Here is a 17,203-nt window from a genome sequence, read left to right as displayed (position 1 = left end):
ATATACCTCCTATAGCCTCACATCACTGAACCAAAGAGATTTGAATGGTCTGGAACCTCTTTGTTCATCTTCACTCCACATGAGGTGAAATCAGCGATGCCTCAGGACATAATGGGATGGATGTAGAACAAATCAGAGCAATGAAGCATGTGACGAAGATTATTGTTTACCAGATCAGAAATACAGCAAACACTTCTTTTTTTTCCATTTATCAACAAACTTCAAGCAGGTGTTGGTCTTTGATTTTCTTTAGGACCCAAATCAATCAATCATTTTTTATTTACATAGCACCAAATCACAATAAATGTTATGTAAAGATGCTTTACAAACAGAGCAGGTTTAGACCGTACTCTGTTATATTTTTAGCAACGACCCAACATAAAGACAAGATAAGATCCAGTCCCATCTTACAGACAGGACTCAGCCTGATCTCATCTTAATCCACCATGAGCGGAGCACTTTGCAGTATTTAGCAAGTTACAGCAGCAAGGACAAACTTCCTTTAACAGGCAGAAACCTTGAGCAGAACCAGACTCATGTTAGGCAGACATCTACCTTGACTGTGTTGGGGTTAGAAAGAGGGATAGAGGGAGACGCAGAAAGAGCGAGAGATGGACAGACACAGAACAATATCAAAGTCATCCTGTCCGTTTTATTCTGACAGTTTAGGCTTAGGCTTAATCTGAATGCATCACAATAATGTCAAAGCATGGCCGTCATACTCAGGCCTCCATCCAAGGAAGATGTACCCATGTTGTGTGAGAAAGCATTGCTTGTTTACATGTCCTTTCTTTATGTGATAATGATGAAATCATGAACATGTGCAGCTCTGGTTCTCTGGGTCTCCTGTGCCAGCCGATGATCTGTAAAAGCCCACAATTTTCAATATGTGACTGAAATAGATGTACAGTGTTATAGAAATTGTAAACAGCACATCAATGTTCCTTGTGGAGTTTTTCTCCCCCCGTCCAAGTCATCAAGTGTTTCCTTTAAACCATTAAGGGGTACACTGCTGCAGCATCTTGACTTAAACCAGAGCCTGTCTCGATCAAAGCAACTTTTCACATCAATTATACGTACAGATAATACAGATATAACACATTTTATTTCATATATAAGTGTTATTTGACCTTTTCTTTATCTTTACATGTCCTGTTCAGCAAGCCTATTTGTACCTCAGAGAGCCTGCCTGCAGTTAGCAGCCAGTCAGTCGGCCAGTGAGTCAGTGTGTGTCCTGGAACCCGAGCCAGCAGAACTATCTATAGTTTATGGAAGTGGGAGGGCGACAGAATGAGGGAAAGAGACTATCACTTTACACTGTGTCACTCTCTCTCTCTCTCTCTCTCTCTCTCTCTCTCTCTCTCTCTCTCTCTCTTCCTCTGAGTTCATTTAGGATACACTTCTCAGGGAGGAAGAGTGATATCAAACTCAGGAGTGTGTGGAAGTACAGACCTGTGTGGTGTGAGAGAAAGTGGAAATTAAGTGTGTGTGTGTCCGTCCACCAGAGTGTGAATGCTAGTCTTTGAAAGTGAAAGTCAGACAACAGGTGTGTGAGTGTGTGTGAGGGGAGATCAACAATGGCCTTAACTCGCCTTTGTCCTCTTCTCTTCCTCCTCGTCTTCCTCCCTTTCTGCACGCTGGGACAACGCTACCGGCTTCACCATCAACAACAAAAACAACAACAACAACAACCACTGCAACGTCACTACGAAAGTTTCAGCCCTACATGCCACCTAAGTGAAGAAGGGGAGATGAAGTGCGACCAGTGTCAGCCTGGATACACGGGGCCACGATGTGACAGGTAGCACACACACACACACACACACACACACACACACACACACACACACACACACACACACACACACACACACACACACACACACACATTCACGAAAAACACATTGCAAATATACAAACAAAAAGAAGATGCTTAAGACCTTCATTTTCTGACTAAGATGTAGTGTTTGGGTTTAATTATGTGCAAAATATATCTTGTCTATGACTTAATGTTCTTATTTTGCACAAGGCTTAATTGTGAAATAAATAAGAGTACTGTTCCTTTAAGAAAAGGTTCAAATCACTCAATTCCCCTTTGGTTATCAAAAGCTATATCTCTATGTAGATGTGCCAACAATATCCTCCCATAACTTGGCCCATCATGTTTGTTTCAGCCGCTAATTGTATCATAAAAACGAAGGTAAACCCATGATGGTGTTAAAGTCTTCTCAAGTCTTCTTCTTCTCGTCTTTCCCAAAGGAGGCTTTTAAAACATAAACAAAAAATCAGGCCTGTGGTCGGCCAATTCGGAGTGAAAATAGAGACTGCTGCTCATTAACCGCTGTTGAGTACCATCTGTCTGGATATCCATCTAGTTTTCTGTCCGCAGCACATTTATAAGTTGAGTGACATTCTTGTTCCATTAGCTGTGAGCTTCTTACCCAACCCAGGGCTAATGAGACGTCTCTCTGGATGCTACTCTTGTTAAATCTTCAGGCCATACTGTCATGTGTTGATGCAGTCTGAGTAAATATAGTCTCCTCACCAGCCAGGCTCCTGGATATATATACTTCATTTGGACTGTTTTGTATTGTGTTGTGCTTAAATTACACATTCCTGTTTACTATAGGAACACTTGTTATTGCTTTATAGAATTAATGCTACAATAACAAACAAACAGCTTGCAGCTCTGCTTTCAGTACATTTAATAACACTTTTGTTGAGTCCTGTTGGATGGGTTGACATCAGGGTAAACATGTGATATCAACTGGATGCTGTTGACTCTTTATTGTTGAAATACACAAAGTGCTTGATGCTGCTATTATACGTATTTACGATTTAATACTTGAGCGAGAAAACTACCTCACGTGGGTTATAGGTGTATATAATGTGTTGTAGTTGAGTTTCTATGTTTATTATTGTGATTACATGTATTTAAGTGACCTTGTGCGGTCCATTTTTCACACTGAAAAATATATGTTAAACCTTGACTGTTTTCCTACGGTCCATTTAAAGGTCTTCGGCAGTTTCTCAGAAAGGCTTTGTGTACGCTTAACAAAAACAACTCAAACTGTGTTCCAGATAAAGCATCCAGGAAGTCACTCTATATAATGGTTTCATTGGTTGGAATTCGTTAATGCTTTACAAATCATCCACTGATCATTCAGTAGGAAAACAATAGTTGTAAGAACAACTTTTGGGTTGCCAGGTTTGGAAAAAATCTGTCCAATAGGTGTTTATTTTTTCAATGAAGCTCATTTTTTTGGGAACCACTACCTGTCTGGAATTATCACTAGTTATGAATATATTTTTTACATATATTTATTGGGCTTTTACAGCCTTATTTGGAGAGGAAAGGATAGGATAGGATAGGCACTTTATTGTCATTGCAAAGAGATACAACAAAACTTTGTTTGGCAGCATTTCCATACATAAGTTTTCAATCTATCAATTTATCATTTAAAAAAGTACTACAAATAAATAATGACCTATGTAAAAATATAAATATGTGCATTTGTCACTTTAAGTAAGTAACTGACAGTTATGTGCAGTGTGCTGTCAGCAAAGTGGCTAGGGTCAATAAAAACTGTTTATTGGGTGTAGGACTGGGTCCTGGGTTCTGCAGTATGTCCACTGCTTTGGGGAAGAAGCTGTTCTTAAATCTGTTTGTCCGTGTGCGGATTGTTCTGAGTCTGCCTGAGGGTAAGGCGGTAAACATGGAATGTCCGGGGTGCGTTGAGTCCCTCATAATGGATGAGGCTCGAAAGGACAGTGGATAGATCAGGAAACCATAGGAAAGAGTGAGGAATGACATGTTGGAAGGGGGCTGTAGGCTGGAATGGGACCCAGTCCGTTGGTTTTATGGGCACGCAACTTAACCACAAGGCATAATGGTTTTTGATCCATCAGGTCTACAGTATTACATGTTGTTAGTACACAACTTTTGGTCCTGTTAAGTTGCCAAAAAGTCCATTCAACCAAACAGATTATCATAGTTGTCCTTATGAGTGGCTTAAAACAAAACGCTTGTAGACATAATGAAGCATTAATAAAATTCTATAACCCTTGTGCAAAGGTTTTTTTTTTCTAGAAAGAAGCGTTTTTATTTCAACCTAGTGTATTAATTGACTATCAAACCAGACCTGCTGTAGAATCCATATCAACCAGTCTTTTTGCCCCTATGAGTTCTTGGATCCCTCTTTTCCTGCTTGCCTCTTTTATAGATACATGCCTCTTTTTTCAGCACGCTGTTCTGTTCCACTATGGGGTCCTGCTTGAATTTTCTGTCACTGAAGTTCAAATGTTGTAGATTGTGCTCTAAGTTTAATTTTTCCTCTGCTCAAGAACTGCAAAAGTGAATGCCTACCTATGAGAGCCTGTTACACCAGGCATTTGTATTTTTATTATATCTGTAAGTGTCAAAGGTTGTCTACTTTATTATATGTAGATGATATATGAACACAGCTTCAATACTGCAGAATCCATTATATGATTTGCACCATTATATAGGACACAGTCTGTCTGCATTCAGTAATGTGCAGTTTCGATGCAGATTTGTAGCCCTTTTATCCCAGCTGTTATCCCCACCATGCCAGCTTCCTGTATGGTAGCTGAGCTCAACCTACAGTGTCAGTGATAGGTGTGAGGTACTGCCTTGGTGACCAATTCACCAAGACTTGTGCTGTCCCCTTCTGCTGGCCACTTATTGTCTTAAACATGAGAATAAGTTTCCTTTAACCGATGATAAAACGATACAGTGGTGCCACTAGACAGGTCTGCCTGACTATGTGTCCAGCATGCTTTGTACAGCGAAGCTGCTCCTTGCTTCTTGGAGCTCCAACTTTGAATAAAATACACAATAGAATACCTCTGTATGCATTTTATACCGGTGTATTGGTCATATACGACACAGCTCCTTTCATAGATGATATCAAATGTGGTACAAATTTTATCTTATGGTACAATGAATTGTATGGTAAGTGTTGAGTTTCTCTTTGTCCAGGCTGAGCTGTGTTGCCAGTTGAAAGGGAACTGCTGATGGACACACGGCCTCAGCTCACTGCCCTGCATAGTCTGCATGCCTCGCCATGCTGTCCACAGCAGAATGTGTCTGCTGCCATTACGTCTTTTTATAAACCTCATTTGACTCTGGGAAGCAACAGACTCATTGTCTGCACATTTTTATAACTCGTCTGTCACTGAGAGGCATCTGCACTGCACTGCAACCTTGCTAATGACCGAAATGAGTAGATAGTGTCACATGGTCATACGTAAAACTCAGTCTGGGCTCTATGAAGTGATTTCTTTCTCTTGACCTCTTCACCAAATAGAACTGAAGTTTTAAGTCACGGCTCACACTAAGATTAATGCTTCGAAGCAACAATTCAACAAGATATCTTTTGACTTTTTATGGCACTGAACAAAATACAGCAAACAGGCAGGGGGTAAAAAGGGGATTCTTTAGAGGGGCACTGAGCTGTACACACAGAGGCTGCTGTAACAGTCCTCTAACTGTAGGACCGTATGGCAGAAAGTATTAGAGGTTTTGAAACTGCAACTTTTTCTAAATACTTCATACCTTGAAATTGGTAACTGGCCTATGCCTATACAATACAGTATGATACTGTTCAATCAAGGAGCAACCTCTGTCCGCAAAAAAATGAAGCCAAAGCGGGAGCGTTAAAAACTGCAGTTCCTTGAGTGTCCGCCTGAGGCTGGCTCCAGAAGTACCGGAAACCACATACACACAAGTTAAAAAAGCAGATCTTTACAGGAGAAATAAACATGTTTACAGCCTGGTTTAAAAAATGGGATTAGTCTGGATAGCTAATTTCTGGATCGGTACACACTGTGCGGGGAATGAATTTTTTTATAACACAGTAGTTTTGAAGATATTAAGATTCCGAGTTTCCATTATGAGAGGCACAGCTGACTTGACTAACAGGCGGGAACACTGTCGCTGTTGGCTAGGAGGCTCAAAGCCCGCCTCTTTACCTCACACTAGCTCAATAGAAGGTAGGTTAACTTCAGCATTTCCAATATGGCTCCCGCCAAAGACTGGCTTCAAAACAGCGCTTCAGAATGAGATGGGTGACGTCACGAAAACTCCCTCTATTTATTGTACAGTATCTGTGTACAATACAGTATGTTAGATATGGTAACATATAATACAATATGATGCAAAATAATTCAGTTTGTTGCATAGTTGCATGCTCTTAAAGCAAACCCAAGTGACATCAGAGCCTCAGTCTCTGCATGTAACAATACAACACACACAATAAGTTTTCCACAAGGGCAGGATAGATAAGGAAAGTGTCAAGATTGTAGTTACAGTAATCTAACTCAGGACCATGCAAGATGCAAAGTCTGCCATCTATTAAAGGCTGGTACTGAACTGTCTTTCCATGAAGAGGTTGTCAGTTCCATGTGTTTGAAAGTACTTTTCAAATGTCTTTATCCAGTTTTGCGTAAATGGAATAGAGCTTTGATAATAACCGTACAAAGTTATCAGAGCTGCTTTGTTGGTGATATTTGTGTTTATTTCTACATACAAATATGTATGTTGTTGAATTTACCGAATGCCTCAGTGTACCGTATGCACATTCTTCGTGTGTGTGCTGTGTCGGTGCCATATGGTGCCTCCAGTCAGTGAGGGAGGACAGCTGGTAAACAGAGAGGAGAAAAGAAGAGAGGCAGAGCACATAAGAGCGGAAATAATAACACAAAATAATATTTCACCAGTGTTGACAGCATTAAAGAGCTAATCAGCAGTCAGTTGTTTCTTGTTCTATTAGTCTAATTGATACCCGCCATGCACTACCTGCCATTACACTTCATTATCTACAGTGCTTTTGTTGGTGTTAGTAGCAATTAATTGTAATGTACCAATTTGTCTGTATTACAGGCTTTAACAGGATAAGCTACACTTTTCTGCCCATGCTAATAGACTCTCCACTCGCTGCTGAGTTGTTCTGCTTTTCAATTTCCTGTCCATAAAAGCCATTAAGAATTCAGCGTACTAACAGATACGTCAACTTAAATACACTTTGAGTCGTAAGCTGATATTAAGTGCATTTGCCAGAGTATCGGGATGTAGTTGACCTTTTAAAGTATTTAAGATTTTACACATTCAGACATCAGTGAGATGTTATAATTGTATGACTGGTATTAAGAATTCATGTAGAAGTAAATGGGAGGTGGTAGTGAGTGCTGTGGTTGTTTTTCTTTATGTTACTGAGTGTAGTAATATTTATGTCAGTGTCTCATCAGCTGAGGAAAATCAAAGATTATATCCAACTGGTTTCTCACATGAGCACAGAGGCACGTTTTTCCACTCATGACTAATCTAATCCGAGTTTTTGGAGGGACTCTAATTTATCACTGGTCATTTCTACTGTTAAAAGTTTCAGAGCACTGTTATTTCAAAGTTGGATTGGTCTAGCAGAAGGGAAACTTTGCAGTAGTAGAAGTGAGTACTGTATAAATGCATGCTTTTAGTGTATAAAAGTAAACTTTGAGAGACACTGAATAAATGTAATTTTAAAAACACCATATGTTTGGATTGTGATTGATTCTGCGTGTCAGGCAGAAAAAGATAAAAGCCTGGAAATGAAAAGGATTGACATGTTCAGCATAAAAACTGGAGTTACTGCTGACTCGGTCTTTATCTTGCTCAGTGTTCACTCTGTTTTTATATAATGAACAATATGACAGAAAGATATGAGAATGAAAACAAAAGCATATAAAGAAGTCAGGGCTATAGTTTTATTTTTCAGAATGAAGTTTAAATTGTTGGATCAGTAATGAATACAAGAAAAGGGTAAAATAATGAAATATTGAAGGTGCAGTGAGTGCAGCACACATGCACGTTTTTTTATGTAGTAAGTGGCGAGTGAAGGGTGAATGCACCAGGAAGACAAAGCAGAAAGCAGTAGCAAGTGGTTGCTGTGTGCAAAAATAATTTCTAATGATAGTCGTTTTTGATGTTTAAAACTGGACAAACGGAGGATCATACTTGTCATGCATCTCAGGAGCTTCTTGTATTCGTCCTTGTCCTTGTGGAGCTTCACTAACGGGAAGCAAGAGAGCCTTTCAATGTAGAATCTGAGTGCTAGATATTTCTGAACAGTCCCATTTCTACACACTGTACCTTTTAAGGTCATTAAAAACCAGGGTTAAAAATGTTGGATACCCTATACAAGGCTAAAAATGGGTGTAGTTATATAACAGTCTACATTCTGTTTTATCCTCTCTGCCACATATCGCTGTACATGTGGTGTGCTTTGCCATCTATTTATCTATAAATTATTTTTAAGGTTGGTTTACATATTGATTGATATAACTTAGTGAAGTGTGTGCTCAACAAACACACCATACTTGATACACACTGCAGCTTGTCCCGCCTCGCCTCCTACAGTTTCTCTTTACCATCTGTGTATGATGTTTTGACAACACTTCACAGAAGCACATTTTATAAAGACGCCCATATAACCACTTGTGTTTGAAATGTCTCTCCCAAGACTACAATGTTGCAACAGGTGATCTGTGTGTTGATAAGGCTTGTCCATAACAAAGGTTCATTCACTAGCAAGGACCACGTCACACAAGGATATAAGTTTGAACATTTATTGAGTTAGTTGTGTGTCCTGTGGCCCAGCAGAAGGAGACTCAGGATGGGGGTTCTGTCTCAGCGTTATCCTGCCGAGCTGATCTTGACCCCAGGCTGTACCTGGAATTAGACAAGGGCATGGAAGAAGCGAGCACAAGTTGAGTAGAAGGGGATAAGGAAAAAAAGTTAATTGAAGTAGAGTAAGGTGAGGGAGGGTGGGTTGAAGAATCACTTGTCGGGTGATTGAGGGTGTGGTTTAGGCGTGGTCCTGCTCCCAAATTTAATTTAACACCTTAAACCAAAGAGGTTGCACTTAAATCAGTGCGTTAGCAGGGGGAGGATATATCACCTGTAGTGCATGTGCCGAATGCTGCAAGTTATTTGCCACAAGGGGCAGAAAGGGACGACACATCATTTAAATAAAGGGTCTGCATTATCCTTAAGTGACCAAAAATATACTTGGACAGCTCGCACCGTTTATGTATCATGTACATCTTTACATGCTTGCTGTAGAAACATAGCATATTTTTAACATTTAGTCATTTAGCATTTTCCAGATAGAGGGGCTGTGTTGGACATGAATTTCAAAGGATAACTCTTTTTACAAGCTAGGCCAAATTAAAGAAAGGCACACATGTTCTTTAAAGTTATTGTGATGTACACTTTCATGATGGATTGCAATTTTGCTTTGGCAGCAGTACCAAGGTTGAGTGTTCAAAATGATAGAAGTTGATTTCAAAACAAACAAAATACCTGATTTAGCTGAGATACTACAAAACAAATGAGCACAAGATGTTTATTGACATCACACTCTTATTTTACTTCCTGAAGTTGACTGCCCTGGTTTCTTAGATGTATAATAAGAGTTGCAGAGAAAAGGCTAATCTTATAATGCTTTAAAAGTTATGGAAAGAGTAGCAGAGCCAGTCCTCCCCTGGCACCGACTCCCTGTTTGTGACTAAAAATAAAAGAACACAACTTTTAGGTCCCCCCTCCTCCCCTCTCTGTGACTCTCCACCAGCTGTGCTCACCATCCACTTCCTGTTCACTCTGAAGGCTTTCACCAGGTGTCTGACCCCCCACGCCTATATATCTTCTTCAAATGCTCCAAACTCTCCACTAAAAATACCTTCTCTTCCTCTTGAGGGTCGAGACACTCCACACACACACACATTCGCAGACACACACACACACGAACATGCAGAGAGTATGAAACAGAATAAAATAGAAGACTCAAGGTTTGAATTTAAAAAGAAAAAATACTCCTTCTATCAAAAAAGTGAGATTGCTGCCACTGTGATACTTTTCCCAACTAGAAGAATGTACTTGCAGCGCTACACACTGGCACACACACACACACACACACACACACACCTACACACACACACACACACACACACACACACACACAGACACACAGAAGCTAATAAACCAGTTCTATCGAGTACCAAGAGGGTCAGTGGTAATAATGGCTGGCTGCTCTTGACTCCTTGCCTCTCTCTCCTTCTCCCCTTTCTTCCTCTCCTCTCTAAATTCAATTCTCTTTTCAATGTGAAAACCTTTCCCCTCACCTCTCCACTGCTCGCTCTCTTTCTCTCTCTCTCTCTCTCTCTCTCTCTCTCTCTCTCTCTCTCTCTCTCTCTCTCTCTCTCTTTCTTTTTCTCTTTCATCCCAATTCCCCTTTCAGCCCGTGGAGCTGTATCTCAGCTTAGGCCTGTTTTATTTGGTTGCAGTGGCTCTTGACACGGCGCAGCAGACTCAGGTTAATATATTTTTTGCAGCATTGGAACCCTATTCTTATTAATCAAAGCAAAGAAAATAAAACACAAGGGCCGGTGTAGTGCTTGGTGACACAGTTACATGTCCTTGTCCTTGAAAATGGGGGTAACAAGGTTTGTTTTTTTCCATGAATGATACCAATCAAGAGGAAATAATCTGTTTTTAGTGTTTTCTTAGTTAGTTAGTTTTTTGGCACTAAACAAAGAAATTAAAAAAATAAAGACTGAAAACAACTTTTATTTTGAAATCAGTTGTGGTGTTGAGCTTTCCAAGGACACCCCTGACATCAAATTAGATCTTCTAGAGTACAAACAGTTCAAAAGGCCTACAAATAACTAATATGATTCATGGCTTAGATAAGGTCTTGATTCTGATTGGTCAACACATAGCAACAGATCATTTTAACAGTCTACTGTTTCTGGATAGCACACCGATGCTTAGATTACAGACTCAGGCCTATTAGTTGTAATCATATCAATGCACAGAAAGACAAGGTGAAAACATTGAGATAAAGACAGGAGAGGTTATAGAGACATAACTGTAAGCTACAACTGAGAAATCTACAGGAAGTAAAGATGGTGCATGAAGTAAACACTTGACAAAACATGGTATGAGATACAGCACTGTTAATCATTTTAAATCATTAGTTTTAAATTTTTTGACCACCGATTTTACCTGTTTTAACTGACTTTGTGTAACATTATTTTTCAATGGTTGTAACATTACTTTAAATTGTTGTATGTTTTTAATTGATCATCATTCTTTTAGGGTTATATCTTTTATTTGCTTGTCATGCATTTTAATGTTTCTTTTATATGCTCGTCGTCACTGTAAATGAGATCTTGCTCTCAATGATTCAGTTTAAATAAAGATAATTATTATTCTTGATGACTGATCAATGGAAAATAGAAAATGTTACAGACTCTGATTGTGATAAGGGAAAAAAACTCAATCAGGAGCTACGCTGATTCATGTAACAACAGCTAAGTCTGCTCATATCTAGAAGGTTACAGAGTTAATCGTTAATATGAGCTGTAACTCAAACTGTGAGTGAAATGAACTATTTTTAACTATAGAAATAAAACAACATTGTAGTCAGTAAGAACATATGTAAAATCCATATGTGGCGTTAGATGATTGATTTATTAAATAAGTAGCCATGTTTGAAGTGGGAAGATGGACAGTGAGCATGTTGTCATTGTTGGAGAACCCCTTTATGTAGACCCATGACCCAGACACGACTGCTCACCTTGTCAGGGTTCTGATCTGCCATGCCAACCAGCTCACTATAGATCAGGGCTGCCCAACGACTTTCAAACCAAGGTCTACTTTCAAAGTTACCAGTCTGCTGAGACTCACACATTCACACACATTACCAGTCTGCATAGGAAGCCAAAGCTAGTCGCCCACCTCAGTACCAAATATAAGTACTACAAACAGAGAAGTAAACAGATACGCGTCTAATAAAAGCAGTTCTCTAAGTTGGAACAGTGAGAATAAACATGTCTCTACCTCAGTGGACCTCTGGAACCGGGACTCCAGCACTCCACAAATGTGTCTTTCACAACTTCTCCCTCCTGTTAAGACTTCTATCGTTTAGCCAGAGTGTGATTGACACTATACGATGCTAGCGTTACATCCCTGGTGTTAGACCCGGTGAGAGCTGACTGCTTTGCTGCTAACTGGCCTTTAACTTTAAAACTTTTCGGGTTCGTAGAGCTGATTTAGCAGGTAAATCAAGTTCGTAGCCAGTAGCGGTCCAGAGGGGTGGCCAAGGGTGGCACTGGCACCCCTTGAAATCCAATTGGCCACCCCAGGGACCACCCCAAAATCCTAAACTATGATTAGCTGTTTGCCTTGTCAGAGGTAGGGTTTCTGTTAAAATCTATAATTTGGGATGAGTTAAAAGGCTGGCAGTAGGTTTCTTTATTAGTTCCCTCAAATGTGACAAAAACATCTTTTGTAAGTCCTTAAAGAATTGAGCTTAGAAGATTTATACCACTTTGTCATGTTTGTTTTTTTTTTTAAGTCAGAGGGAATATAACAACTGTTTAATACTTAAATGAAAGTAGGTTGTGAAGATAGAAAGGGTAAATGTTATTTATGTGTAAATGCCCTGGCCACCCCTGCCTATGCGAGAGCCTCAGTTGGGCCATCCCGGTCAAAAAGTTCTGGACACGCCCTTGTTAATAGCGTTTGTGAAATGTGGTTCCAAATTTCCCTTCTTCCACACGGCCACACTTGCATTGCAGATAAAACAAATGGACTTTAAATGTGAACAAACAAAGCAATAATCCTCCTCCCACTCTGAATGAAAATAATACGTTTTCCTCATCAAGCATCAGCCTTTGCTGTGCCTTGAAAGTGCAGTTCAATAACTGACTAATGATTGACAGTTAGCCACTATCCCTTAAACCCACGCCCTGATAAGTTCATGCTATGTCGGTAGGCAATGTGCCTTGAGTGCTGCTCCACTGTGACAAGTAGCCAATAGAAAAACTGTGATGCTTTGAAGTTTATCAGACAAGATGTGGTTTTAAGAGAGGACAGACTGAAACAAGGAAACACTTTTGAGGATAAAAGATTTCCACACCTCTCATGTTCGACCGAGTATCAGTCTGCGATCGACCGGTCAGGCACCACTGCTATGGATCATCCTTACGTTTTGACTATGGATTATCATTATTACTATGAGTAGCAGCTGGGTCGAGACACTTCTTGCTTCAGATTTAAAACAGGAGTTTAGTTCTCATGACTAAACCTGGACGGTCTGCAGCAAATAACCTGTTTTGGATCATTCAGCCTGAAGGCATTAAACCTGAGTTAAAGCTTATTTTTAAACATTTATTTCATATCTGTTTATTTTTGGTTTGGCGGTGTTACCCTCCAGCTCTCTGTGTGCATATCTTTGGCTCACTGGCAGCTGGTATGTTTCTGAATACGTGATCTGAGTGTGTGTTTAACATGAATTATACAACAGGTACCTTCAGCCCTGCAGCCTCACAGCTGATAACTCCCATGGCCTCAGATAGATGAGCTTTACATCTTGTTTATTTTGTGACTAGATTATGGTTTGCCAGGTCACATGGGATGAGACCTGCTGTCATTAGTGATCTTGTATTAGGAGATCGGTAGTCCGTGCTTTACAGACAAGAAGCCGAGGCTATCACTCATTGTGATTATGTCACCTGCTGAAAAAAAGACTGTCTTTTTTTTTACATCCAAAGGAATGAAGCAAAGTAGTGCTGCTACATGTTTAGAGACCTGAAAGCTGAACCTGAAACCTGAAAAGTGCACTTTCAACAGGCATCATTTGCAACATGAAAGCACAAAGCAGGGCAAAACTGTATTTTCAAAATGTGTTATTGCACTGCCTTTCTTTTCACAAAGGTTTGATGCAGCATTATCCCAAACTAAAACTACAGTCTGAGACTGACAATGACAGGGTGACAATTTTTGATACAACTTGAAAGCATTTCAGGTGGGATGGTGACATTTTTTTTTTTTTTTGTTAAATCCCCTTTATGATTTTTAAAAGCAGCTGTGAGAAACTTACAGTTAGCATGGAATCGGCGCCTCCTGTGGATACTTTGTGTCGTATGAAGTTCTTTAAACAGTGCTGGTTATTTTTATATTTGAATCAGTTTGATCTTATACAGGTTCTCTTCAAAATATCAGGGACTAGGGACGTTCTCAACTTACTCGAACACATTTGGAACAAAAATCATGTGGTCTTATATTTTTCTCAGCTATCAGGGAGGTGTTTTAAGTTTAAAGCATGTTTCTATGTGAATCAGCTGACTAAAGGTGTTGCGCACAGTGGAGATGCTCAGCTGGGAGCTGCGGCTGAGTGACAGGTCTCCACGAGCGCTTCTTTTCTCCGCCTGCGAACGGATTATGACCCGGTTGCACGCCCGGCTGAGACCTGACCGTGTTCACATGCTTATTTTTCTCAATAAGAACGAGTAGACAGAAAACTGGACACTGAGTCTAAAATATGCATCTGTTCTGTTCACTTGTTGAAGTCTGAGCCTTCACTTTTATGACTGTATGTCCGTGGAGATTATAAGTCTGCTCCATACGTTGATAATCAGCATGTTTAATATTCTGAACACCTCAATACGATCCGTAGCTATTCAATGATGTCAGTTATAAACATTGTGCTGTGAAGGAAAATTTGATTCAGGGGAAAAACACATTTGGCGTTGTTTTTGACATGGAAAATGTTTAGTTTTTTTTTCAATGATTAATCGATAATTGATCGTTAACATTTCCAAAGATCGATCACGAAAAATATTTGAAATGTACATCCCTAGCGGGGACAATATTAAGTTGTCTCTATCTCCCTGCTACCTCCTAGGTGTTCTAACGGATACTTCGGCCAGCCCACTGTACCAGGACACTCCTGCCAGCCCTGTGACTGCCATGGAAACCTGGACCTCTCCGTACCTGGCTGTTGTGATGCGATCACAGGCCAGTGTCTGCGCTGTCGACAAGGTTATGGAGGCCCGGATTGTGACAGTTGCTCTGAAGGTTACTATGGAGATGCAGTCACAGCCAAAAACTGTCGACGTGAGTATATTTACCAACAACAACAAAAACAGAAAAATAAACAGAAACAGGTATATGTTCATCCATCTGTTTCTGAACCTTCTGTATCTTTGAATAGTTGCTAAGTCAAGCTGGTATGAAACAACTAGCATGATTGCAGTCCGTTACCCACTGCAAGGAGTTTAAATAGTTATGCAACATAGTGGCTCCTGAAATCGACCCAGAGTGATGTTTGCTACAACCAGGTGGGCTTCAGAGAGACAAAAATGAAACCAAACTAAATAATGAGTGATTCGGACTGTATCGATGACATGCTGTTTACTGCAGACACATGTTGACTCATTTACGAGTTTAAATTGAACAAGGTTCAATGGACCTAAAGAAAAAGCTGAGAAACCTCTGTGCTAACTGGTAGTGCGTGTGCGTCACTTGTTAGCTCATGCCCAAGAACAGAGAAAACTACTTGCTGTAACAATTAGGAGTGGTAACAACAGTACCTTTGGATCTTTGGGAGTCAGAATATACCAGCAGCTCACATAAGTGTACAGTCTGCATAGCTCGCAAACCAGAGTCCACTGACGCACTTAATGCCGCTGTTTGTTACTGACTTGCTTCAATATAAGATAAGATATACTTTATTTGATCCCCCATTGGGGGGAATTATTTTGTTACAGCAGCTGACAACACGGGACAGGGGAATAAAACAATGTACGAACATAATAACAATAATAATAGTAATGATAAAATAAATAGAATAAGATAAAAATAGAATAAAATAAAATATAGCAAATATTACAGATATATACACACTATGTACACTTCTATCTGATGAATAGATAGTGATGTAAGTTAATGCACCAATAATTGCACCAGGTTATTAAAAAAAGCATACACAGTATGAGAAAATCAGTGCGATTCAAATGGAAAATTGACAGAATGCAGAAAAAACAGAAAAGCTGAATAGAATTGTGTCCTCAAAGTAAGTGTTCGGCTCTCATTGTTGATTTTTTTTAATTGTGTAATGACGCAACCCACATTACATTTATCTCATCAAATACACTGTGCTAGCTCTGCAGCCATTACCATTTCTGTTAACTAAATTTAGGCATTTAGGGCTAAAATCCTAGACTTAGATGCAAAAATGTCAGAATTCACAGTACATTACTTGACTTGTACATCATACACCACTTAGCTGACCTGCTACGTTTGTGTCAGGTTCAAGATTAGTGCAGCAACAAATGGACGTTCTGGTAGTAAAGTTAAGTGCTGAAAATGTTCCAAGTCGAGTGTGTCTACGCCGGGAATGGTGCTTTTGTTGAAGTTTCTTAAAATTAGTTGAGTTGTGTGGTCGACCTGGCCCCCGTCTGGTAAGGCTGATAGCCTTACTTTCATTCCAGTTCCCTGGCAAGTATCCCATAAAACCCCACTTCAAAAAAACGAACTATCCTTGTGTCATCCTCCATCCCAACAGAATCCTCCTACAGTACTGTATGTAACTTGTTTTTAGCAACATACTGATTGATTTGATTTGTCTTGATATTTTCTGGAGGTAGAAAAGCAACTGTAGTTTGATTACATGAAAAAGACTTGCATGAAAAACAACCACTTTTTAAAAAAATCTGGATAAAGCAGCCAATATTGCAGCTTCATATTCCCAGCAGGGGTGTTACTCTGAAGAGTTGTACTTCCTCTGTGAAACTAAATTTTAGCTAAATGATATGTTTTAATCCTCTCACTAAAACACTGAGTAGATGGCACACCATCTGGAATGTGTGTATGTGTTTGCGTGTGTGCCTGTGCATCGGCGAGCAGCTGTGCTGGTAGGAGGTGTGATGTCGTAGCGGCCTACTGACTGCCAGCTGTGTTTAAAAGTGAGAAAAAAAAATATACCTGTAAAAAAAAACAGAGGAGGGGAGAATGAAATAAAGAAGAGAAAGGGGATGGCAGCAAATACAGACGTACAGATGGTGCTTGTTTGTGAAAATCTTCATTAAAAAACCTGTGCTGTTGACAAAAACACAGGCAGGCAGGAAGACAGATTAACAGAGAGACAGACAGGAGAGACAGAGACGGGCAAAACCAATAAACAGACAGATAAAACCATCAGAGAAGTATAGCAGCAGGCAGACAGGCAGACGGGGGGTATTAATGTGTATTTGATAGCTCATTGTTCTGTAGTTGTTTCCCCTCTCCACCCAGCTAAATGGTTATTGATTAATCAGCCTGATCTATTGCTCTCCTACAGTGCTGATCGGCTGCTCGTGT

The 17,203-nt window shown here is 39.9% G+C and overlaps 1 protein-coding gene across 2 annotated transcripts in view; it reads left to right on the top strand.

Annotated features, from left to right (window-relative positions):
• The window catches only part of lama2 (laminin, alpha 2), a 283,442-nt gene that overhangs the window by 138,806 nt on the left and 127,433 nt on the right, over positions 1-17,203 (top strand). For both annotated transcript variants that reach the window (XM_034699953.1, XM_034699952.1), the window contains exons 20-21: positions 1,715-1,801; positions 14,748-14,959. In XM_034699953.1, the coding sequence (XP_034555844.1) occupies positions 1,715-1,801; positions 14,748-14,959 (299 nt within the window). The remainder of the gene's footprint in view (positions 1-1,714; positions 1,802-14,747; positions 14,960-17,203) is intronic.

The sequence above is a fragment of the Notolabrus celidotus genome, chromosome 13 (assembly GCF_009762535.1).
Source record: "Notolabrus celidotus isolate fNotCel1 chromosome 13, fNotCel1.pri, whole genome shotgun sequence".
Lineage (NCBI taxonomy): Eukaryota > Metazoa > Chordata > Actinopteri > Labriformes > Labridae > Notolabrus > Notolabrus celidotus.
This window is presented reverse-complemented; position numbering and strand designations above follow the sequence as displayed.